This window comes from Elephantulus edwardii, unplaced genomic scaffold, assembly GCF_000299155.1.
Source record: "Elephantulus edwardii isolate Elephantulus edwardi_28Jun2011 unplaced genomic scaffold, EleEdw1.0 scaffold00075, whole genome shotgun sequence".
NCBI classification, from domain to species: Eukaryota; Metazoa; Chordata; class Mammalia; order Macroscelidea; family Macroscelididae; genus Elephantulus; species Elephantulus edwardii.
The window spans coordinates 5,073,279-5,098,708 of NW_006399825.1; the positions used below are offsets into that span (position 1 = coordinate 5,073,279).

General features: G+C 40.1%; 1 protein-coding gene across 1 annotated transcript; it reads right to left on the reverse strand.

Moving 5' to 3' along the window:
- Positions 1–21,047: 21,047 nt before the first annotated feature.
- Positions 21,048–23,840, reverse strand: LOC102855640 (60S ribosomal protein L3-like). The gene is made up of 2 exons (XM_006889137.1): positions 23,710–23,840; positions 21,048–21,573 (listed from the first exon to the last, which is right to left on the reverse strand). Exons 1-2 carry the CDS (start codon positions 23,838–23,840, stop codon positions 21,048–21,050), a joined length of 657 nt encoding a protein of 218 aa, XP_006889199.1.
- Positions 23,841–25,430: the final 1,590 nt, after the last annotated feature.

A 25,430-nucleotide genomic window follows, 5' to 3' on the forward strand; every position in this document is an offset into this window, starting at 1 on the left:
TGCAACCTTAATTCTGGATTCCTGTGCTAACCATAATACTCAATCATATATCACTTCTAATCTGTTCTTTCCCTCATCTGTTTCAATACAATATACATAATTTATCCATAATTTCCTGATTTTTTAAAGATAAAGACAGATGTATGGAAATGTGTGTGTGTGTGTGTGTGTGTGCTTAGACACTGACACATATGTTTGTATGGATGTGAATTCTATGACCTTTTGTTCTTCCTTTTCCTTGATGACTTGAAAACACAACCTCATAAAGCAAATCTCATAATGAACTTGGACCTGTTTCAAGCATGAATTTTTCAAAAGATCATAATCATCATGGTTACCATGCCCATTTAAGAAACAACACAGTCACATATGTCCACAAATGGGTCTCATCAAAGACTGCCCTTATCTATTTAATTCTGATATGTGAGCCAAATTTGACTTATTCATATTCATTTCAGAGGGAATGACTTTAGCCTGTTACTAAACATCACATAGAACACAGAATATCAACACCAAATCAAATTAAAAGAACAAATCTTTTCTGTATTAACTAGAGTTAGAGAATATTGGGGCAAGGGAATGAAGTGGTTAAGCCTTTCGTTAAGCCTCAATTTTCTGAGCTGTGAAGTAGAAACACTAAAAACTTCCTTAGAAATTTACTTGATTCCTATAAACTTGAGTGATTTATCTGTGAAACTGAGATGATAATAACAATACCTACCTCATAGAGGACTTGGAAGGATGAAATGAGTTCCAGATGTAAAGTTCTTCCTTCCTGTGCCTAGTCCTCAGTAAACTTTCAACAGATTTTACACCATTGTTATAACTGACTCATGGAATTAGACATCTGATTTACATTGACTAGGTGGTAGCTATTATTTTTAGAAGCAGAGAGGACTTCTCTAATTGAAAGACTGAAGAACTATGTACACATAGTATCGTTTTGGAAGGCCAGTAAATGTTCTGCTTGATGGTAGGAGATTGTCTTCCACCTCAAAATAAAGCCTGCTGTTTCTCAAATAAAGCTTAATTTATTTGACTTAAAATGTTAAAATGAAAATACTCCTAGGAAAAATATCACTTTAAGCATCGTTAGCTATTTACACTTTAGAATGAAGTAGTTTTATATCTGGTTCTGGGAAATTTCCCCAGAGGTAGAGGAAAACAACATTGGCAGCAAGGAAAACAGCTTCACCTGCTCCACAATTATAAGTAGTGTGTATAAATTTCAGATTTAATGGTTTGGTCTCAGTGCATATCCCACAACTGCCTTTGAATGCCCCAGTTAAGTGAGCAGGTCTGAGCAACCACAGATAAGGGCCAAATCAGATTTATTGACCTTGATTGGACTCCAAATTATTTTGTCATTTTAAAGCACTTTTTAAAAGATTGTTATTACTGTGTTTGAGGACGTATTTTTTCTGAGTCTTATGGCTGGAACTTAAGGTCAGGAAAAAATACAGTTGTTACTCTTTGCTCTATACTTGGATAAGCACCTGAGATCCCCTCGTCTCTTAGACACAGGACCTCAGTCAGGGAAGGGTCTGCCAACAATTTCCTGCAGCAGGCAGGTACACTGAGAAAAATAGCAGCGAGGTAGATTTTCAGTCGAGGAGGCAGTGAAAATATCACTAGGTTGGCAGTCACAGACTGATGTTCTTAGCTCTTCTACATGTAAAACTAACCCTGGAAAATCACTTCCATCTTCTTGACCTTAGTTTTTCCATTTGAAAGGTGAAGATTAGATACAATAATTTATGACTTCTTGTTCTTTGATTAAGGAGCTCTGGTGGTCTAGGGGCAAGAAGCTGCACTGCAATCCTGAAGGCACATTGTTTGAAACCACCAGCTGCTCAGTGGGGGACAGATGCGCAATCTCCTCCTTTGCGATTTTACTGCTTCTGAAAACCCACTGGAGGGTCAGCTATGGGTCGATTCCAACTTGACGGTAAGTAACAACTACAGTTCTTTGATTAGGGAGCACTGGCAGCCTAGTGGTAAGAAATTGCACTGCAATGCCAAAGGAATGTGGTTTGAGTCCACTAGCTGGTCCATGGGAGTAAAATGGACAGTCATCTCCCATGTGATTAATCTGCCTCAGAAAACCCACTGGAGGGTCAACTGTGGGTCAGTTCTGACTCAAAAGTACTCAACAACAATAGTTCTTTGATTATAACATTATTCTTTGGCAATTTTGTACTAAATCAAGTGCCCAATGGCATTACTTACAAGAATACGATGCCCAATTGGAATGAAACGTCTCTAATTCAGGGCTGTCCAGGCTTCTGAAACAATTGTTTTTCATTGGTCACATATAGCAAATATGGAGACATTGGTCTCCAATAGCATCCAGGTGGACAATTGCAGAGTCCTAAGCCTCAGCTGGAAAAGTTATTTATATTCTTTAAGTATTAGTCTCTTTTTTTAAAAAAAAAGAACTACAATATTGATTTCATTGGGTCTGTGATGTAAATTAGTTTGTGTAATGTATATAACTTTCCTTATGTTATGGGTTGTATACCAGGTTGAGCTCCTTATGTACCTGAGAGCTCTGGTAGTGTAGTCTGTAGGAAGCTGAACTGTTAACCCAAATATTATACCTCTCTGGTAGTTCAAATCCACCAGCATCTCAGAGGGAGAAAGAAGAGCAAACTCCTCCCATTCAGTTTACAGTCTCAGACATCCAATGGAAAGTCAGCTGGGAGTTGGTTCTAACTTGATGAAAAAGAGAGAACAAAGAAGAGAGAGAGAGAGAGACACTCTCACAGATTGAATTGTACACTTCAAAAATACACTTTAATTTGTCTAGGCCATGATTTTCAGTATAATGTTTGTTGTTGTTATGTGCTGTCGAGTTGCTTGAGACTCATAGCGACCCTATGTACAACAACCCTAAACTCTGCTCTGTGTTGTGCCAGTTGCACTTTGTCTGACACACCCAACTCAATTACCCCAGGCACTGAATCAATCTACCTCATAGAGGGCCTTTCCCCTCCAAGCAGGATGTCCCTCTCCAAGGACAGGTCCCTCCTTACAACATGTCCAAAGTATGTCAGACGAAACCACAGAATTCTTGCCTCCAAGGAGCCACCCGGTTTAACCCTTTCCAGGATGAATCTGTTTGTTTTCCTAGCAGTCCATGGTATTCTCAATAGCATTATTATATGTTGTGACTATTATTATTATTGTTGTTGTTGTTATTATTATTATTATTACTATGTGTTGCCAATCCTAATCTCTGTGACATTAATAAGGAGCTCCAGAGATGTAGTTCATAGTGTGTCGGACTGCTAATCAAAAACCTGTGTATCTCCAGAGGTCTGAAACACCAGAGTCTCCCCAGGAGAAATATAAGCAGTCTTCTCCCATTAAGATTTGCAGCCTTGGAAAACTGATGGAGAGTTGCTGTGAACTGGAATCAACTCAAGGGCAATGAGTCTGACTTTTTATAATGTTTATGACTCAAGATTGAAGCTCAACATAAAAAAAAAACCCAACACAGAGATTCTCACCACTGGGCCAATTGGCAGCATCATGATAGATGGTGAAGAGATTGAACAGCTTCAGTTTGCTTCGCTCTACAATCAACACTCTTGGTACCAGCAGCTGGGAAATTAAAAGGTATATTGCAATGGAAAAGTCTGCTGTCAGAGACCTCTCCAAAGTGCTGAAGAGCAACGATGTCCGTCTGGAGAATAAAGTGCACCTGATACAGGCCCTGTCTCTGCAATTACTTGATATGTATTGGAAAGCTGGACAATGACTAGGGATGCTAGAAGAAGAACTGATGCCTTTGAGCTGTGGTGCTGGAGAAGAGTATTGAATATACTATAGACTGCTACGAGAAAAAACAAGTTCATAGCAACACTATGAACAAAAGGCCTGAAGCCCCTCTACAACTATCGACATTTATCAAAGTTCATAGAGTTTCCAAAGGCATATTGTTTAGGAAGTGAATGTCACTCCTGCTTCCAAACCTGTCATAGTATGTTATTGTTGCTATGTGCCATTGAGTTGCCTGCAATGTATAATGACCTTATGTATAGCAGCTCTGAACCCTTCCCTGTCCTAAGCCAGTCTCACTAATTCCAACACATCAACCCCCAGTTACTGAATCAATCCATCTCATCCAGGGTCTTCCTTTCCTGCACTGTCCGTACACCTTTCCAAGGACGATGCCCTTCTCCAAGGACCAATCTCTCCTGGCCATGTGCCCAAAGTAAGGAAAGTAGAGCTTCAAAATCCTAACCTCCAAGGAGAGACTTGGCTTCACTCTCTCCAAGCCAGACCTATTTGTTTTCTTGGCAGTCCACGGCATGTTCAAGATTCTTCTCCAGCACCACAATTTGAAGGCATCAATTCTTCCATCATCTGTAGTCATTGTCCAACTCTCTGAAAAACAAAACAAAACAAAACAAAACAAACAAACAAACAAAAAAACACTATTGAGAAGACCATAGCCTGGATTAGGTGCACCTCTGTATCTAGACTGGCATTGTTGCTCTTCAGCACTCAGGAGAGGTCCAGGACAGTCGATTTTTCCAATACAATTCATCATTTGATTTCCTGACTGCTGGTGTTAAGAGTGTTGATTGTGGATCTGAGCAAGCTGTAATTGCCAACAACCTCAGTCTCTTCTCTATCTAATATGACGCTGCCAATTGGCTCACTGGTGAGAATCTGTCTTCTTGATGTTGAGCTTCAAACCATATTGAAGACTACAGTCCTTAACATTTTGCAGCAAGTGCTTCAGGTCTTCTTCAGTTTCAGCAAGCAAAAATGAACTGAACCTTTGGGTAAGCAGACAAATTCTTTAACTTCTGTATCATTAGGGCTCCTCTCCCTACCACATTGTTGTTGTTGTTGCTGTTGTCTACCATTTAATCAGAACTGACCTATGGCTGGTCCTCCAGCCTGTTTTCAGAGGCAGTAAATGGCAATGGAGGACATTGCACATCTTTCTCCCACAGAGCATCTGGAGGATTCAAACTGCTTACCTTTGTGCTGGCAGCACAATTCCCTATTCTAACCCCCATAACTCCCTTCACCTAGCAAAGTGCCTGGTGTATAATGACAATTTTCTCTTCCCTTTGGACTCATTGTCTAGTGCTTTTTAAATTCTAATTCTTGCTCCACATTAAAAGAAAGGAAATGATTTGGTGGGATGAAACTAATTTATTTTGTAAATGAGTCCTGGTGGGGTTCTTTTTATCTCTGATTATAGAAGGCTTTGACTGTTCCAAAAAGTACTCCAGACATGTGGGGTGCAGGTGGGAAGGAGGTCTCCCTTGCTAGGCTGGGGCAACTTCTTGATTCTGAGCACAAACCTTCTCCAGGCCCATTCCTGAGTCTACGTGGAGTTTTCCTGCAAGCCAGGGTGTTGAACACTATTGAACAGAAGAGATAGCTTTTCTCCCTGCCTGCTCCCCCCACGAACATCGAAACATTCAACTGCCTGGATGTCCTTGTGCTACAATGGCAACTGCTAGGGAATTGGAGGTGTGACAGACGGGCACTAACATCAAGTGTTGTTTTTAATGATTTTTTTTCTCCCCAGTGACTGTGGAAGTCAGGATGAGGAGCAGGTGGAAAGAAGGGGGTGAAAGACTAGAAGCAGCTTGACTTTAAGGGTCACAGAAAAGGCCATTTCAGACTTGAGGACCTGGGTACAATTCAGGGAACTGGGTGCAGCCCGTTGGTGTGCCACATGCTCTGTATTGGTGCCTGGTGCCTGTAGAAGGAAATGCAAACTCCTTTGCCTGGGGAGCAGGACTCTTTCTGACATAGTCTTTGCCTGGGTCTCCAGTTTCACCTTCCGTGATACCATATATCTCCCAAACATAACCAACACACACACACACACACACACACACACACACACACACACACACACACTTCCCAGCATCTATCTGGAAGGTCTTTTTCTCCTTCTCTGTACTGAAAACTTCTCAGTCTCTAGGATTCATCTTAGCCTCTGTTTTCTATGCAAAGACCTTCAGCTCACTCTCTGTACTTCAATATCATTAGACATTTTCTCCACAGTTACACTACACCTTCCTATTCACATAGTTTATTCCTCCTAAGTATTTGGCTCTTGAAAACAGAGACTTTGATTAATTCTTCCTGTATCTCTAGCCCCCAGGCTGTGCGTGGCATGGATCGGTGCTCAATAAACCTCTTAAATGGAATTGGGCCCCTGTTGCAAACAAAATAGAAAAGGGAGCTTGGTGTTCTTCTCTCCAATGTGACTATAAAAATGGTCAAAATGACAAAGTGGTTCCTGGTATCAGGAACCCACTCAGCAGTGACACTGAGCAGTCTCTTGGGGAATTAACCAAGCATGGAGAAACTAGAAGATTGATTCAATTGCTCAGAAATAATACTTTAGTTACTATCTTCCATATACATATTACTTTTCACTTGACTATTTCCATATCCTTATATTGTGGTAGCAAAATTGTACCCTCAGCTTCCAAGAAGTCTTTTGGTGTATTTATATCCCATCCTGCCTTATCTTTATGTAATAATGGAGAAGTTGAGGGAAGCAAGATAATAATTATCACACACATGCTTAGAGCACTGTCTCGATAACAGAGAAGCTAGCTGAGAGGAATTTTTCTGCAAGGAAAATTCTATAATGTGTTAAGCATGCAATCATATCTTTTGGACTCTCTATCCATTCTCCTCCATCCATGGAGGAATTCCAAATCTAATTATAGGCATTTATGGAAACTGCTTTCATTTATGCCTAATTACTATGTAGTACAATAACTATTATATCCACCACTATATGTGTCAGATTAACTTTGCTGTGAATTTTATTGGATTGCCACACTCAGCTGTGAAAAAGCACACTCTGTCTTCAGTGAGTTTGGTCCCTCTGAATGGATAACCATTTATGGAACACATTTGTCTACTTATCTCTTTGAGAAGCTGGTCAGAGCTTTGGTAAGGGTTCTTTTTTATGCACCCTTCACAATACGTAGGTTGGTGTGGTAGATTATTGCCTTCGATAACTTCATAAATATCTGTAAAACAATCTACTCTTGTGAGAACATGGAGCTCCACTGAGTAAGTGTGGGCAGTCCAGAATGCTTCCAGTTGCTTTGTAAAGCTGACTCCATGTCATGTCAGAATAGAACAGTGTCCACTGAGCTTTTAATGACTAATTGATTGATTGATTGATTGATTAAATAGCTGGTCAGAACTCTCACCTGAGGCACCTGTGAGTGGACTTCAATCTCCGACCTTTTGACTAGCAACTCAACACATTAACCATTTGCACGGTGTCAGAATGCCACAGACCCTTGTCCTTACAGATAGGACTTACAGTGGCCCTATCAACAGCAAATCTGAGCCCTGTCCTATTCTGCACCATTATCATCATATCTGACATATGTGAGCTCATAGTTACAGTCACTTAATGACTAAGAAATCTGGGAGATTCTCAAGACTTCTCATCTGGCATGAAGATCTCACACTTTTTAAAGGAACCCTGTGAATAAGCATTGAAAGAAAGCGATTATTTAAGTGTCTTATTGCCCGCAGACCTTTCAAATACTGCTAATAGAAAATGTTTGCTCGGTGATTACCTGGAACAAACTTCCGAGGCTGGGACAGGAGAGGGACAGTGCTGGGTCATGGAACGAGAGCTGAGATGGGAGTCAGTCCCAGTTCTGTCACTAGCTGGGGATTTTGGACGAGTCACAGATGCCCCTGGGCCTCTTGCTCTGTAAGAAGTGCTCAATTAGCCTTAAGCTGTCCATCTCCTAGGAGTGCTGAGGGTGGCAAATGGGGCCACCGGATGTGAACGCCACTAGATAGGTACTACAAAGGTTAGTCTGTTAAAGAATGTTAACATTGGCATTCATTTGGCAGCTTTGTGGAGATCAGGGGCTTTTGAAGAAATAGAGAGATGTGACAGGTTTCTAAAAGTAATGGAAGAAATTCATTGACAAAAAAACCTGATCTTTGCCAAGCAGAGAGTTCATCGTCTTCTGGATTTTCCTCCTGACCTGCTGTTTATTACTGCAAAAAGTCTTTTGGTCACAATGACTAAAACCACCAAGTACTCTCAGTAGAAGAGAGGACTTAATGTGATTGCTTCTGTTTAGCTAAGCTTGGAAAATGGGGCTAGAAGCAACACAGGGTGGCTGATGGATTAATCTGCTAATCCTCAAAGGAGAGTTGATCCCTCTGTGAAGTAGAATGCACATTCCTGAAAAGCATTGTGTTAATTAGAAATGACTTAACCTGAGAAACAACCTCTGAGGAGATTGAGGAATAAGGATGGTGATTGCTCAGCTCTCCATTCAGAGAGAAGCTGCCACATGGGGTGAAGAGAGCTGACTAACTCCAGCTTCACTGCATTTGAGATTTAGGAAGTTCAAATCAGGGCTACTCTCTTCTCAGGCAGCTCTACCCAATCACTGAGCATATGCTAGAGATGGAAGTAAGTCTTCCAAAAAAAATTCTCTTGAAGTCTTAAACTCTGGTACCTGTGAACATCACAGGTATAAGCAGGGTCTTTGAAGATTCTCATTTACCATGAAGTCTTGTTGACCTAGTTGTTATTGTTGTCACTGAGTTGAGTATGACTCATAGTGACTCTGTGAACAGCTGACCTAAACCCTGACTTATCCTGTGCCATCCTCATCATCTTTGACACACTAAAATTCATTGCTGAAGTCATCATGACAAGCCATCTTGTTGAGGGTTTACTTTTCCTACATTGTCCCTCTGTCTTTCTAAGCATGATGTGTCTTTTCAAGAGGTAGACTCTCCTACCTACATGCCCAAAGAATGAAAGACAAAGTTTCACCATCTTTGCTTCCAAGATTCACTCTGGCTGCACTTTTTCCAAGAGTAGACTATAATCTAATCTGATTTACACTTCATGAAAAGATGAGACTTGAGACAGAGAGAGGAAAGACAACTGTGTAAAAATGCATCTATACACTAAAGAATACCTGGTGCTACCAGAAATGAAAAGAAACAAAGAATCTTCTCCTACAGTTTCAGAAAGAACACGACCCTAAAGATATCCTAGACTTACTGAACTAGCACCAAAACTTGTTGTTGTTAAATGTTATCAAGTTGGCTGCAAATCATAGCAACCTTGTACTCAATAGCTCTGAACCCTTCCATATCCTGAGCCAATCTCCAAAATACCTACTCTCGTTACCCCAGTTACTGTGTCAGTCCATCTCATCTCATCTCATCTCATCTCATCTCACCTCATCTTATCTCATCTAGGGTACTCCTCTTCTGTGCTGTCCTTCCACCCTTCCAAGCATGGTGTCTTTCTCCAAAGATTGGTCCCTCCTAGTAACATGTCCAAAGTAAGTGAGATGGAGTTTCAAAAAACTTGCCTCCAAGGAGCAACTTGGTTTCATCCTCTCTAGGACAGACCTATTTGTCCTCTTGGCAGTCCAAAGTATGTTCAACACTCTTGTCCAGCACCACAGTTTAAAGGAATCAATGATTCTTCTGTTACCCTTAGTTATTGTGCAACTTTCTGATGCATAGCCTAATTATGAAAACTATGGCCTGGATCACGTGCACTTTAGTCTCTAGTCTTATGTAATTGCTCTTCAGAGAGGTATAGAGAAGGCCCTGAAAGCATTTTTCCAATGCAATTCATCTTTTCATTGCCTGACTGCTGGTGCCAAGAGTGTTGATTGTAGAACTAAGCAAGCTAAAATTGCTAACAATCTCAATCTCTTCTCCATCTATCATGCTTCTGCCAGTTGGCCCAGTGGTGAGAATCCTCATTTTCTTCATGTTGAGCTTCAATCCATATTGAAGACTTTAGTCCTTGATTCAATAGTTCTGTACTCTTAGAAGTCATCAACTTTTGTTATTTTGTTATAGCAGCCTTAAGAAACTAAAACAGCATGGCAAGGCCATTTCTGATCAATCCCCAAATTCACTGCTTATCTAGTCAATTCCAACTGATAAAGATCTGTTGTTGTTAAGTGCCGCTGAGTTGTAGGCAACTCATAGCAACCCTATGAACGAAAGACCTGAAAACACTTGTATAACTCTTATTGTTTCTCCAAGTTCATAGGGTTTCTGGAGACAAGCTATTTCACAAGTGGATGCCACTCCTGCTTCCAAGCTTGTTTTAATCAGGAGCTCCACCAAACACTGTCCACCAAGAGTAACCATTATTGCATACACATCAATGTCATAGTGTTTAGCCTCACAGTAACCATGAGTTATCTCTGAAATGGACAGACAAGTGCTATACAACCTAGAAGAATATTTGCCCCAAAACAATTAAAACCAGAAGAACCAAATTTAAGAACCAAAATATGGTTCAAACTCCATGAGATCTTTCATTCCAAATTCTTCCATAATCATGCTTTTTCATTGGCTCTCATCACCCAAAAACATCTGTCCAGGAGCATTCTGCTGCTTCTTCAATCTCCTCCTATTCTGATGCCACATGTTTCTTCATAGAGTCTAACTTCTTGAATGACTTGTCCACCATATAGACTGAGTACACATGAGGGAGGGATACATATATAAACAAAAGATGAACAAAGGCCTGAAGCTTTTCTATAATTATCATCATTTCTCCAAGTTTATGGACTTTCCAGAGGCATGTAGCTTAGGAAGTAGATGCCAGTCCTGCTTCCAAACATGAGTCAATCAGGGAGCTCCAACAAACACTGCCCATAATGGGTAGCCAATTATGGTGTTTGACACACCTACATATGGCCCAGCTATCCCTCATTGCAGCAACTCTGTTAGTTCAGGAGAGCAAATAGACAGATCTCTGTTGTACTACTTGACAGAGTGTTCATCCAAAATCAATTATCATTTGGTACAAGGGCCACAGGCCCGAGGATCCTACAGTATTTTAAAATTCTGGCATTCCCAAATGCTGTCCGATTCTGGGCCAGAGACCCTCAATTCATCTGGCAAATCCCATCTGCTGACAGCAGCCACATGGGACAAAAAGAAAGCCATAAAAGCCCTGAGCTTTCTATATGTGTCTCTCCTCAAGACGCAAGAGGCCATCCTAAGGTCCAGCTTAAAACAACTCACAAAACACTCGCCCTCAACCTGCAGGTGTGGCCAAATATTTCAGTATTTTAAAATTCTGGCATGCTCAAATGCTGGTGTGGGCCAGAGAAAACTTCCCCATAGGATTTCCAAGGCTGTAAATCTTTCTAGATGCAGACTGCTTCGTCTTTCTTGGCAGGAGTAGCTGATGGATTCAAACCACTGACATTTTAGTTACTGATCCAATGCTTTATCCACTGTGCCTAACAGACTTTCTTATCAGACTTTCTCTGTTTCAGATGGAGTTCTCCATTGAGATACTTTCCGAGGTATGGGCATCTTAGGCTAGTCCTTTCCCCTCTCTTTGTATAAGCATCAAACATTCCTGTCTGAAGGCTCCACTAGCCTGCTTTCCCCTTTATCTTGCACAGGTATTTTCCCTCAGTTCAATTCTAACCCTTCTAACACTGTTTGATGTCTGCTTCCCAAAGGAATTGACATTGATTATATGCTCCAAACATGAGGAATTTATTTGGTTTTTAAAAAGCTATTTTGACTTAATATACAGAGACCAAATGACATGACTCACGATTTAAAATTCCAGAAGTCTCTGAAAATGGAGAAACTAGGTCTAGTTTTATAGGAGGCTATTTACAGCCTTTAGCATTATGTTCAAACTATCATTTCAAGATTTGTCTTGAAGTACAAGGCTGTCAGTACTAGGGTAATAGTCCCATGTCTACAAAGAAGATCCGTTACTATGACTATTATTCAAATATACATATCAACAAAAAAGTGGAAGATGAAGAATTTGGAGGTTTTTACCAACTTCTGCAGCCTCAAATTGATCAAACATGCAATCAAGATGATTTCTTAATTACCAGTGATTAGAATACAAAACTCTGAAAGGCTCAGTTATTGGAAAATACAGGCTTTGTGATAGAAGCAACACAAGAGATCACATGTCAGAATTTTGCATCAACAATTATTTCTTCATAGGAAATATTTTTCTGGGCAATATAAACTAACTATATACATAGACCAGATGGAATACAAATCAACAGCTTATTTGCAATGAGATGAATAAGAATCTCAGTATCATCAATCAGAACAAGGCTAGAGGCCAATTGCAGAACAGATCATCAATTGCTCATATGCAAGTTCAAGTTGAAGCTGAAGAAAATGAAAACAAGCTCACAGGAGTCAAGGTATGCCCTTGAGTATATAACACCTGAATTTAGAAATCATCTTAAAAATAGATTTGACATATTGAACACTAAAGATTGAAGACTCAAGACCATGAAGAAAGCAAAAAGTCTTTAAAAAGAAAGAAAAGACCAGAATAGACATCAGAAGAGACTCTGAGATTTATTCTTAAATGAGGGAGCGATCTGTGTTAAAGGGATCTATGAATGGTTATTCTTGTCATTACAGAAGTCCAGAGTGAAGGCTGCATACTGGAGTGAACTTAGGGGGAAGGATTGCATAACAATGAAAGTTTTTCTTTTTCTTTTCAAGGAGAAGAGTGATTTAGGTTGAGGGGGTGGGCAGGGAGAAAAATGCAACAATGAAGGACTGGAAATCCCAAGTCTCTGTAAACTTTCATTAAAATTAATGAATAAATTTTAAAAATGTGTAATAGCTAAAGCAAACAGAAGCAATGAGGAGGTAAAAGCTGAGTGGAAGACATCAAAGGACAGCTCTGGAAGATAAAAAATAAAACACCAAATCATATCACCATATTAATATCACAAGCAAGTAAAATTTTGCTAATAATATTTTTTAATGGTCGTAACAGGACATAGACAGAAAATTTTCAGAAGTCCAAGTTGGATTCAGAAGAGGATATGGAATGTGGAATAAGGAGTATTCCTATTGCTGTTATATGGATCTTAGCTGAAAGCAGAATACACCAGAAAGTTGTTGACCTATGGTTTGTCAGCTACACAAAGGCACTCAAACTGTGCGAATTACAATAAAATGTGAATAACATTATGTAGAATGGAGATATCAGAACAATTAATTGTGCTCATGTAGAACTTGTGTATAGATGAAAAAGCAGTTATTCAAACAGAACACAGGAATATTGCATGGCTTAAAATAAAGTCAGGAAAGATATGTCAGGGAGGTAACCTTTCCCCACACTTATTCAATCTGTATACTGAGAAAATAACCTGGTGGCCTACTGGTAAGAATCAGTGCTGCAATCTCAAAGCGTGTGGTTCGAATCTGCGAGCTGCTCTGTGGAAGAAGGATGGGAAGTCTCCTACCGTGTGATGACTGCCTCTGAAAACCCTATGGAGGGTCAGTACACAAAACAACAACACAGAAAAAATAATCTTACAGCTGCGATTATATGAAGAAGGTGGCATCAAGATCGGAGAAGACGACTCCAACACCTTGTTATATGCAAATGACACAATCTTGCTTGCTGAAAGCAGGGGACTTGAAGTGCTTACTGACAAGGATCAGACTACACTCTTTAATATAGATTACACTTAAAGAAAACAAAAGTCCTCACAACTGGACTAATTAGTATCATCATAATAAATGAAGAAAAAATTGATGTTGTCAAGGATTTGACCTTGAAACCACTGTCAGTAACCATGGAAGCAGCAGTCAGACAAGCAGATGTTGCACTACAGTAGGCAAATCTGCTGCCTCTTCAAAGTGTTAAAAATAATGATGTGGTAGGGAGCTCTGGTGGCCTAGTGGCAAGAAACAGTACTTCAATATCAAAGGTGCATTGTTTGAATCCACCAGATGCACCTGTAGAGAAGAAGGGGCAATCTCCTTCAGCGCCAGTTGGATCCAATTCAAAGGTACACAGCAAGGAGAAAAAAAAATGATGTGAGACTGAGGAGTAAGGTGCACCTGCTCTAAACCTTGACGCTTGAAAAAGTTGGCAATAAACAAGGAAGGCCAAAGAAGAACCGATGCCTTTGAACTATGGCATTGGCTAAGAATACTGAGTACCCATAGACTGCCAAAAGAAAAAACAATCTTGACTTGGAAAAAGTACAGTTAGGATGCTTCTAAGAGGCAAGGATGGTGAGACATCATCTCACATACTTTGGACATGTTCTGTGGAAAAACCAGCATCTGGTGAGGAACATCTTGCTTGGTGAAGTAGAGGAACAGCATGAAAGAGAAAGAGCCTCAAGATGAATTGACCATGTGGCTGTAACAATAGGCTCAAACATTGTGAGTACTGGGTTTATGATGGAACATATAATAACACATAATTCATATTAACGAATGCTATTAATTAATCATCTATAACATTGTAACCTATGTAGTGTTGTTAGATACCATAGAGTTGACTATCACTCATAGTGACCCTATGAACAACAGATCTGAACCTTGCTCTATCCTGAATCATCTTCAGGATCACTGATATACCCTCAAGCCCATTGTGGCTACATCAATCCTTCTCCTCAAGGACCTCCCCTCCTTCTCTGATCCTTCACCTTTCCCAATGTAATATCTTTTTCCAAGGACTAGCCCCTTTGACAACATGCCCAAAGTAAGTGAGATGAAATTTCAACATCCTAACTTTTCAGGAGCACCTGGTTGTTGTTCCTCGAAAAAGGGAATGACCATACAAATATACAATGTTGGTGCTCTTGTTATTATGTAGCATCAAGTCAGAAACAACATAGCTGATGCTCCAGTGGGTTTTTCAGAGGGAATAAAATACACAAGAGGAGATTCCCCATCATTCTCTCACTGAATATATAATACATATATGAAAACACATAAATAATATACAGCATAAAATATATTAACTTTTTACAATCTAAAAATGTCTGAACTCTGAAAAATATCTGTAAGACTTTTTAGATTATAAATTGTGGTTTTATACTTATAAAAAATAGTAAAGGTTATATCTTAAAGCTATTTTCTAAAAGTGACCCCACCTTGCTGATCTTACATCCCTGTATGGTCCTCTCATCTTGAATTTGGGTCCTTCCTAATAGAATGCATTACCTACCTACTAGAATGTAATAGCTGGCATTTTAGTGGTAAGGAGCTGTGCTGCCAACTGAAAGGTCATGGAGTTTAAATCACCAGCCGCTTCATGGGAGAAAGATAGCCAACATTCTCCCATGCTATTTACTGCCTCTGAAAACCTACTCAAGGGTCAACTATGAGTTGGTACTCTAAGTTGGTACATAACAACAATAAGTTATAGAATGTAGCAGATATGATGTTGTGCTATTTCTGAGCCTAACAGTTTCTACTTTCCACTTTGGAGAATCTGATCTATCATATAAGCAATCAGCCTACCCTGATGGACAAACCACATAGATGAGACATATGGTTAGGTGAAGGCCCTGAAACTAGTCAGGGAGCAAAGGAGCCCAGGAATTAAGGATTTCATCCAAGTTCATGCTTCTGGCTCCTCTTCCCAAGGAACCAGATAGATTCAACTATTTCAGATATTCCAGCTCCTGCCATCCAAATAGAGTTAAATAGGAGACCCTATCTGAAGCCATCTTAAGTTCTAGTCAAATAATAAAATCATGAGAAATAATAAATCACTGTTCTTTTAAATCACTAAATGTATGGCTATTACTGCATGGCTGAAGACAGCCAAAATATGTTCCAAAACCTCTGTTCATAAATGAGTGAGAGGCCACAGAATGGGTAAAGAACTAAAAAACAGGAGTGAGGATGACACCATAGAGTGTAATAGCAGCTTCTACTAACTAAACGTCTGTCATACATCTGGTATACTCAGACATTTATCTCAGAATGACCTTAGGAGGAAGGCTCTATTATCTCCATTTTACATATGAAGTAACTGATAATAAAAAGGGAGGTGGTCTATACTCGCCTGTGATTATCCTACTAGTAAGCCATAAATGTGGGATCCACACCTAAAAATTTTCTGCAGAATTTATCCTTGCTACCTCCAAGCTCTTGGGGAACCAGTGACAATATTTTTTATAGTGAACATTCATAACCTTCATCACCTAACTCAGGAGCTCGTCCCCTATCCCCTCTGGGAGACCACTCATCACCTCTCAAGGCATACATTTAGGGCACAGCCTCATGGGCTAAGCCTCAGACCATTTGTATATTCTGTTTCCCAGGACACTATTCAGGTAGGAGTAGGACAATCAGACTTGGTTGGAAAAAAATGCTCTCCTCTTTCCATGTTAGAATTTGAAATAAAGGAGTATATCCCCTACACCTTTTCAATCTATATATGGAACATAGACTGGGCTCTATAAGGAAGAATGTGGCATCAGATTTGGAGGAAGACTTATCAACAGCCTCTTATGCAGATGACCCAGCTTGTTTGCTGAAATTGAGGAGGACCTGAGGCATTTGCGGTAGAAGGTCAAGGACTGCAGCCTTCAATATGGACTGACACTCAACATCAGGAAAACAAAGATTCTCACCACTGGCCCAATTGGCAGCATCATGATAGATGTTGAAGAGATTGAGATTGTTAACAGCTTCCGTTTGCGGGGCTCCACAATCAACACTCTTGGTACCAGCAGCCAAGAAATCAAAAGATGAATTGCATTGGGAAAATCTGCAGTCAAGGACCTCTCCAGAGTATTAAAGAGCAAGATTGAGGTGCGCCTGATAAAGGCCATGGTCTTCGCAATTGCTTGCTATGCACCAGAGAGCTGGAAAATGACTAGAGATGATAGAAGAAGAATTGATGCCTTTAAGCTGTGGTGCAGGAAAAGAATATTGAATATACCATGGAGAATAAACAGGTTCATCCTGAGAGGGTGAAATCAAGCTGCTCTTTGGAGGCAAGAATTCTCAATTCTGAAGCTCCATCTGACATACTTTGGGCATGTTACATGTAGTGACCAGTCCTTGGAGAGGGATGTCATGCTTGGGACGGTGGAGGGACAGCACAAGAAAGGAAGACCCTGGATGAGATGGATTGACTCAGTGACTGGGATTGTGTGTGTGTGGGGGGGGGGGAATGTGTCCAAGGTGATGAAGTTCACATAGGATACAGCAGGGTTCAGAGATGCTGCACATAGTGTCACTAGCATTGCAAGCAACTCAATGGCACTTAACAGCATAATAGCAATAATATCCCCTTTATATGTGTACTCTTCAGCCTCAACTAGACCTCCACAGGCTTGCTTCCTTACCACATCCTTAGCATTTCCTCTGGACACATTCTCCTCCCTGTGCCTCAAACTCCTTCTTCTAACCTCCACTTTCTGTTCAACTCTTTTTCTTTCTTCAAGACTCAACTCATGTCTACTCCTGACCTGATCTGAGTCAGGGGTCAGTGATTTGTGTATGTGTGCTCTCTGTGCACTAATCACATTGCTCTAATTTATATTAATTTTCCACCTTTCTCCAAATTCTTTGATAGCAGGCAGCATGTCTTAACCATCTTTGTATCCCCATTACCCGAACAATGTTTAGTCCACAAATTATATACATCAGATGATGGATGGATGCAAAAACCATCGTAGGCTAGAGTGACCCCCTTCATCTACATGAGCTTTCCCATTGGGACAGAAAATAACTCACAGTAATGCCAGGTGCCACTTTGGTTTTCCAGGTGATCCATGTTGACACTGGCATGTATGAGTGTTAAAATGTTAGTTATTGCTGGAAAAGAAAGACAATAAAGAACTTATTTTTCTCCCTATCAACTGAGAGAGAATAGATATTTCCGAGAATTATTAAATAATCATTTATTAAATGGTCAAGAATAGAATAAATATTAAAGTATAACCTTCATAATAGTTCACACTAATCATGTAACATGGCTTTAAATTAGTAGCTGTATTGGGCTTTTAAAATAGTCTATCCTATAGGGAAAGTTTGGTCTGGATTATAAACCATTCGTTCAAAATTATTGCCTCTCCTGAGTTTGAGGAAGAGAGAGAAGCAGCAGAGGATCCTCCAGTGTTTGCAATGATTGAAGACTGTCAACGCACGCATTTCAAGATTCATGGTCCAATAGACGTGAATTCCATGCTACCCAACTCTCTCTTGAGAAAAAGCAAGAAGGAAGATGGGAGAAGAGACAAGAAATGTTACCCTGTGGAAGCCTTGCCCAGAAATATTAAGACAAGAAAACAAGTCTGTTACGGAAAAGAACACAAATAAGTCTGTTATAGAAAAGAATGGAAATCCAAAATCTCTGTAGATGTTCATTAACATTAATAAAATAATTTAAAAAATAATAATATCTAGGCACATGGTGTTCTTCCTTTTATGCATCATTGAAACAAGCTTGGGCAACATCCCAATAAGCAAATATCAATAAAGAATGCTTGTTCTGGGGGAGGGGGGAAGAATCCTAGTTCAGGGACTAGGATTCCTTGGGTCTCTCCACATGTATATATATGCTGGCTTCTTTAATACTTGAAAGGAGCCCCCAAAATTCCCAATGAAGCCACAGTCATAAAGTGTTATATGAGAGCTTGAAAACACTGATTACGAATTTAAAAACCACACATTTTACCCACTCAAGCAATAATATTTATGGCACGTAGAATAGCAAGCCTCTTTGCCAGCACATTTAGTGACATTTCTGAAACATGAACAATTACAGCGTTCCTTAGTTTACTTGGATATGTGGTAATTTCTTGTTTTTAATGGAAAATGCTGAAATGTTATATTACAGTGTTCGGGTTGAAATAAATGAGTTTTTTACATTGTTTAGAAAACGTTTTGAAAAGTGCAACCCTGGCTCACTTTCCATTATAGCTTCAAACGAGCATGCGGTTGAATGATTCACCCCCACCCCCCTCCAATTCAGGGCTCAATGTTTCTCTTAGATTGCAAATGGGGGGTGAAGCTGAGCTATATTAAAAATAATAATAGCACTGGAACCTTGAATTTAATTGAACACCAACTATATTAATATGGTCAAGACATCTAAATTCCTTGAAACTCAGTTCCCTAGTCTTTATATGTAAAATGGGGGTGTTAGAATACCTACTTCCTTGAGATGTAACAAAAGTTAAATGAGACAAATGTATAGAAATGTGCAGAACAATGTCAGACATTGAACTAGGTGCTTGACCATGTTTTGCACTTGTAGTCAGCAGTCATTTCACGGAGCTCTGATGGTCCAGAGGTTAAGGAGTTGCACTGTCACCCTAAAAGTACGTAGTTCAAATCAACCAGCTGCTCCACTGGAGAAAGAAGGGCAACATCCCATGCAATTTACAGCCTCTGAAAACCCTGCTGGAAGGTCAGTTGGGAGTTGGTTCTGACACAATGATAATCAATTGGTGTTGTGTAGAGTCAGCAGTCATTTCATGATGACTATAATGTCACCACACCCCTGGTAGCTTGGGGACACTGGAGAAGCAAGCAGCAGCCCCAGGAGTAAGATTTCCTGTCTTATCTCAAGGCACATTCTTGTGCTATTCATGTTAAGTTGCAGGAAACACCAAAATTGACTCTTGGAAAGAGATCTCAACTGTCTCTTCTAAGCCAGTATCAGGGCCCTAAGGATGGCAACTATTATAGAGATATGAGCACAGACGTGCTCAGGACTTAGGGACACATGAAAAATGGGGACTGTGGGAAGGAGAGTCTTTTCCAGCCATGCATGTGTAGCTGGTGAGTAACTACACAATGTGAGAAGTCATTTATTCCAGTCTGAACATTGCAGTATGACATTTAAGCATATTTCATTAAAAATCAGAAATGACTGCAAATCCAAGTGTGCCAAGGGCTAAATGTGTAATTCAGGCTGCAAGATATTTCTATACAGCCCATGTTATAGGAATCCCAGATAAAAATAGGGGGGAGGGGGATAATGATTTCCCATCTGAAAGGTTTTGCAGCTATTTGTCTAAATCCTGTATTTCCTTCATTGCAATTTTGAACAATGAACAGAGAAAACACACACACACACACACACACACACAGAAAACAACAGGTTGCATGACAGAGCATATATTCCTAGCAAGTTACTACAGCTCTTGCATCAAAGTTCAATCTAATCAGAGGCATCTTGCAAAACTATATTTTGAGAAAGATATACATACCTATGCCTTCTTGCAATTTAACATTTGATGCTTTCATTTCCTAATTTTAACATGCAAATATTTTACAGGTAGAATTACCTGATTACAAAGACTTTTTTAAAAAATATTGTTTCACTTAAAACAATTAATATACATTGTTTTTCTTTTTTTTAGTTTCTTTTTTTGAGATTGTAATGAAAGTTTATAGAGAACTTGGATTTCCATTCATTGTTGCACATTTTCCTCCCTGGCCCCCCTCCTCCCAGTTTGCTTTTTTCTTTGGAAGAAAAAATTTTTTTTCATTGTTATACAGACACACACACTCCCATGTCCACTTCACTATGTAGCTCTTATTCTGGACTCATGTTATGCAAATAATATCTAATTATAAATTCCTTTCATACAGTTCTCTCCCTCATCTGTTTCAATACTGTGCACATTATTTATCCCTTTTTCTTCGTTTCCCCTAGCCACCATGTCAGTCCTGTTTTATAACAGTGGCATTATGCAGTATTCGTCTTTTTTGTGACTGAGACATTTCACTCAGCATAATGTCCTCCATGATCACCCATTTTATATAATATTTCATGAGTTCTTTGTTTTTCAGTGCTGCATATTAGTCTATTGTGTGAGTATATCACAGCTTCTCTATCCATTCCTTTGTTGATAGGTACTTGGGTTATTTCCAACTCTTTGCTATGTTGAACAAAGCAGCAATAAATATGGGTGTGCAATATATACATTGTTTTCCACACCAGCTCTTTTGCCTTTCCTTTACAGGATTTGGTCTAATGGCAGCTGTGCTGCCAACCCAAAGGCATGTAGTTTGAAGGCACCAGCTGCTCTTTGGGAAGCAGATGGGTAATCTCCTCCCATGAGATTTACTGCCTGTGAAAACCCACTGGAGAGTCAGCTATGAGCCAATTAAAACTTGACAACACATAGCAATAAAAATATATATGATTTTAAGATTCTTGAGTCCTGGGATTATAATTTTTTTTCCACTGGAAAATAATTTTTTATTGTGACCCCCTCCATCTAGTCCTGACATTAGGCACCTTCTTCTTTTGCAATGCGGTCTTTCTTAAGTGGTCCCATGAAGGCCTTCTTCTCCTCCATTGTCTGGAAGCGACCATGGCCAAACTTGGAGGTGGTGTCTATGAACTTGAGATCAATCTTCTCCAGAGCCTGACGTTTGGTCTGCACTAGCAAGGACTTGTGGAGAATCAGCACTCGCTTCTTGGTCACCACCACACAGCCTTTCAGCGTAACAAAGTCGTTGGTCACTTCACCATAGTGGACAAAGCCACCCAGAAGATTGATGCTCTTGTCTGAGAGATCGTAGTCAGTGGAGGCATTGTTTTTGATCACCTTGCCGTCCTTGATAACGTAGCCTTGGCCAATCTTGTAGATTTTCTTGTTGATCTCCGTGTGGCGATGGTAGCCCTTCTGCCCAGCACGGGCCACAGAGAAGGCCACTCGGGCAGGATGCCAGGCCCCAATACAAGCGACCTTGCGCAGCCCTCGGTGGGTCTTGCGGGGTAGCTTTTTGGAGTGCCAGCGGTTGGTGACCCCTGTTAGGTCTTAGAATCTACCTTCCCAATCAGATGCCTGAGGATCAAGTGCGGCAGCCACCCTGCTCCCCTCACCACCTCTGACCACAGGCTGTTCTCGGGATTATAATTTTGAACCATTGAATGCTGAGCAAATTATTTAAGAAGCTGGACTCTATGAAGAGTGTGGCATAAGGATTGTAGAAATAACCTGAGTTATGCAACTGACATAACCTTGCTTGTTGAAAGTGAGGAGGACTTGAAGACCTTGTTGAAGAAGATCAAGGAATGCAGCTTTTATTATGGATTGTATCTCAATGTAAAAAAAATAAAAAGATTCTTACAAATGGACCTACAGGCAACATCATGATGGATGGAGAGGAGATGAAACTGTCAACAGCTATATCTTATTTGGATCCACAATTAACACTCTTGGTACCAGCAGTCAGGAAATAAGGAGAAACATTGCACTGGGAAAATCTGCAGTTAGGGACTTCTTCAAATTATTGAGGAATTATGATGTCAGTTTGAGGAATAAGGTGCATCTGATTCAGGCCATAGTCTTTCTGATCACTTATTATGCATCTGAGAGCTGGACAGTGAATAAGGAAGACAGAAGATGAATTGATTCCTTCTAGCTGTGGTGTTGGAGAAGAGCACTGAACAGCCTGTGGACTGCCAAAAGAACAAACAAATATGTCATGGAGAGCATGTAGCCAGAGTGCTCTTTGGAGGCAAGAATGATGAGGCTTCTCCTCACATACTTTGGGCATGTTGCTAGGAGGGGCTGGCTATTCCTTGGAGAGGGACATGATGCTAGGAAGGGTGGAGCATTGGTGAAGGAGAGGATGACCCTCAGTCAGGTGATTGACACAGCAACCACCACAATTGGTTTTAGTGTATCAGGAAGTGTAAGGATGGCACAGGATAGAACAGGGTTCAGATATTTTATTCAGAGTCTCTATGAGTTGTACTTGACTCAATGGCACCTAACAACAACAACAGTCTTCCTGTACACCTAACTACAATAATCTCGTAAAATCTTAATATATATTAGTACTAGTTGCCCCCTCATCAATTCTGACTCATGGTGACCCCATATGTGAAGGGAATTTCACAGGATTTTCAAGGCCATGGCCTTTTAGTTCCAGTATTCCACAGAGCCTTTGGGTGGATTTAAACTTCTAACTGTTCAGCTAATAGTCAATTCTAGTAGCTTGCCCTACATAGAGATTCCTCAACCCATATTGAATTGATGCAAACAAATAAAAACAGACTTTTAAGTATAATAGAAGCCAAGTTGTTTTGCTTGCATACATGTTTGTCTGCATCCCACTTAAGAAAATGCAAGGTAAAATTGTGTCTGGCATAAGTTCCTTTTTGAATCAATGTGATTTCTAAACAATAGATACGGTTCTTCCTAGATGGCAACTTTTAGAGAGTGAGTTCGACACACTCAAAGAAGCAGGCTAACTGGCTCAAGTCACTGGAGTACGTTTTGTGTGTTGCAGGCAAGTTCAGAATTCCATAAAACAGAATGAAATATCTCAGGCTTGCTGCTCAGGGACCGGCCTCTCTCTCTGTCTCTCTCTTGCTTTCCTAAATACAGCAAAAGATTTGACTGTTATGGAGGCGTCTGCTTTCTCCATTAGAGAGGACAATGCAGCTCATAAAAGGTGATCAAAATATTGCTGCAGGTAAAGCATTTTTAGATGGAAAAAGAAAGCACCAATAACTTTTCCTCTCTGCCTGCCCTCAAAAGTGTCAGAAAGAAAGACAGTTACACTAAAAGGAAAAGGGAAAATGCTCCAGTCTGCTGGTATCGCAGGCTTTCCTGTCGAACTGCACAAAAGAGGATTCTTACACTCTTCCATCTTGGTGCTTTGTTTCCCCCCCCCCCCCAGGTGAACCGACACCAAAACCACACAGTTCAGCTTTGGGGAACTCTGAAATGAACAGTATGGGAAGCTAGCTGATGGTCTGGGATCAGATGTGAGACTAAAATGATTTACCCAAAGTTAAATATTCTTCCGTTTAATTTCCTCCAGGATTTATGAAGGCAAAGCCACCATAAAGTTTTATTTCCCAGGACATTCTCTGAAACAATCCAGACGCCAGGCTAAGAGAATTGCCTGTAGGAGCTGGCTGTTAGATTCAGCTTGAATCCTCTCCCTTTTCTGTGGTTCAATGCCAGCACCTCATTTTGATGGCATACTGGCCCAAAGTTGAAGCTGGAGCACCTGACCTTCCCTGAGCACACCAAAAAATCCAATTTCCCCAGGAAATTCATGTGTTTATTAGCTATAGAAAAAATGAATGCCTTTTTTTTAAAAAAAAAAAAAAAGCGCCTCTGTCTCAGAAACCGTTGAATGATTTCTGTGAGACACAGACAATAGGAGAAAAATCCAAGAGGGAAATAGGAGACAAGTAGATAGGATCAACTCCGAACAGCTAAATTGGGACTGAGAACAATACTGCGCTTTGATTGATAAGGTGATTTAAAAATTAAAAGAGGGGAGTCTATCTGTGAGCTGAATGCCAGCTACCTGAGATTGATGGATGGCATGAGCTTTCTCCGCTTTGTGGCAGTTCAGATAAAGATGTGTTTTCTTTTAGAGAGGTTCTTTATAAGGCAATTGTTTCAGGGGTGTGTGTGTGTATGCGTGTGTGTGCGTGCGTGCGCACGCAAAACATATCTGAATAAGGTTCTACACGTAGAATGCAAGGCTACTCCATAGCTTTGCACACTACTCATCTTTTGCATAGTTTGTACATAGAAAATGCACTTGGAAAACATCCTTCCTGGATGTGCCTCCATTTCCAGTTGTGTCTATGCACAGTGTGGAAGCCAGTATGATTAAGGAAAAAGTGATTGTATGAACCTCCAAATCCATCTGTCATGTCACTGGTATTGAAGAGCCTCATTGAAAAATTAGCCACCTCCTTCCCCCTACTTGTGTTTTCCCATCCTCAAGACAATACGGAAGCTCTTAGCTAGGAGAGAAGGGAACAAAGGGGCAAGGAATTCAATAAAAAAGAAATCCTAGGCAAAATGAAATATTGTTTCTCTGTCTGCATTGCTCTCTTCCTCTCCAATCCGCCAGAGCATTAACCACTTCTCTGCTGCACGAGACGAGGTGGCAGAGCCGTTTGTGGATTTTGGCTGCAAAAGACTGAAGTGTCTGAAGCATCAAGAATGTCCAGTGTGAAGAGTGACCGGGAGCACAAGAAGCTAAAGTGGGCACAGCAGTGCCAGCTAAATCATGAAAAAGTACTTTTCATTCCTATCTTTGGAATTTTCCCAATACACCTGCTTTAATTAATTGCATTTACAGACTCAGCAGCTTAATGGGTTTTTAAAATATTCTCTGAGCATGTTTGTGAACTTCCTAAAATTATATACAAAATGTTATTAACCTGTGTACATGTGCCTATTACTGGCCAGGGAATCCCTAACAATCATCTACTTATTTAAATAGTCTATGACCCATGGACATTAAAAACCACTGCAATAAGGTCTTTATTTTTACATTACTTTTTTCCTGTTTCAATCATAGAGGGTAGGATGTCTGTCATTGGGAATTAGGGATTGGGAGGAAAAAAATAGCCTATTTATGAAATACTTACTGGGGCCAAGAACAGGCCTTAGAGAAAAACACACAAACAGCAGAGGAGATGGAGTGAAAGATACTATACTCATACAATCTATTTTTACTATCTAATAACTGCAATTTAGATTTAGCCAAACATATATAAAATACACAATGCATAGATATTTTTTAAGAAACAAAATGCAAGAAAACAGTGTTTGTGACATGTTCTAACAATGCTGTCTTCAGGAGAATCTAAAAAAAAAATCTTATTTTAAAAGTTGATTGGA

What these genes read in the sequence shown, in the direction of transcription:
- LOC102855640 (XM_006889137.1), bottom strand. Translation starts at nt 23,840, where the DNA reads ATGAATTTCCTGGGGAAATTGGATTTTTTGGTGTGCTCAGGGAAGGTC. An exon ending in AGAAAAGGGAGAGGATTCAA is followed by an intron (nt 21,574 to 23,709) that starts GCTGAATCTAAC and finishes CTAAGACCTAAC; the next exon opens with AGGGGTCACCAACCGCTGGC.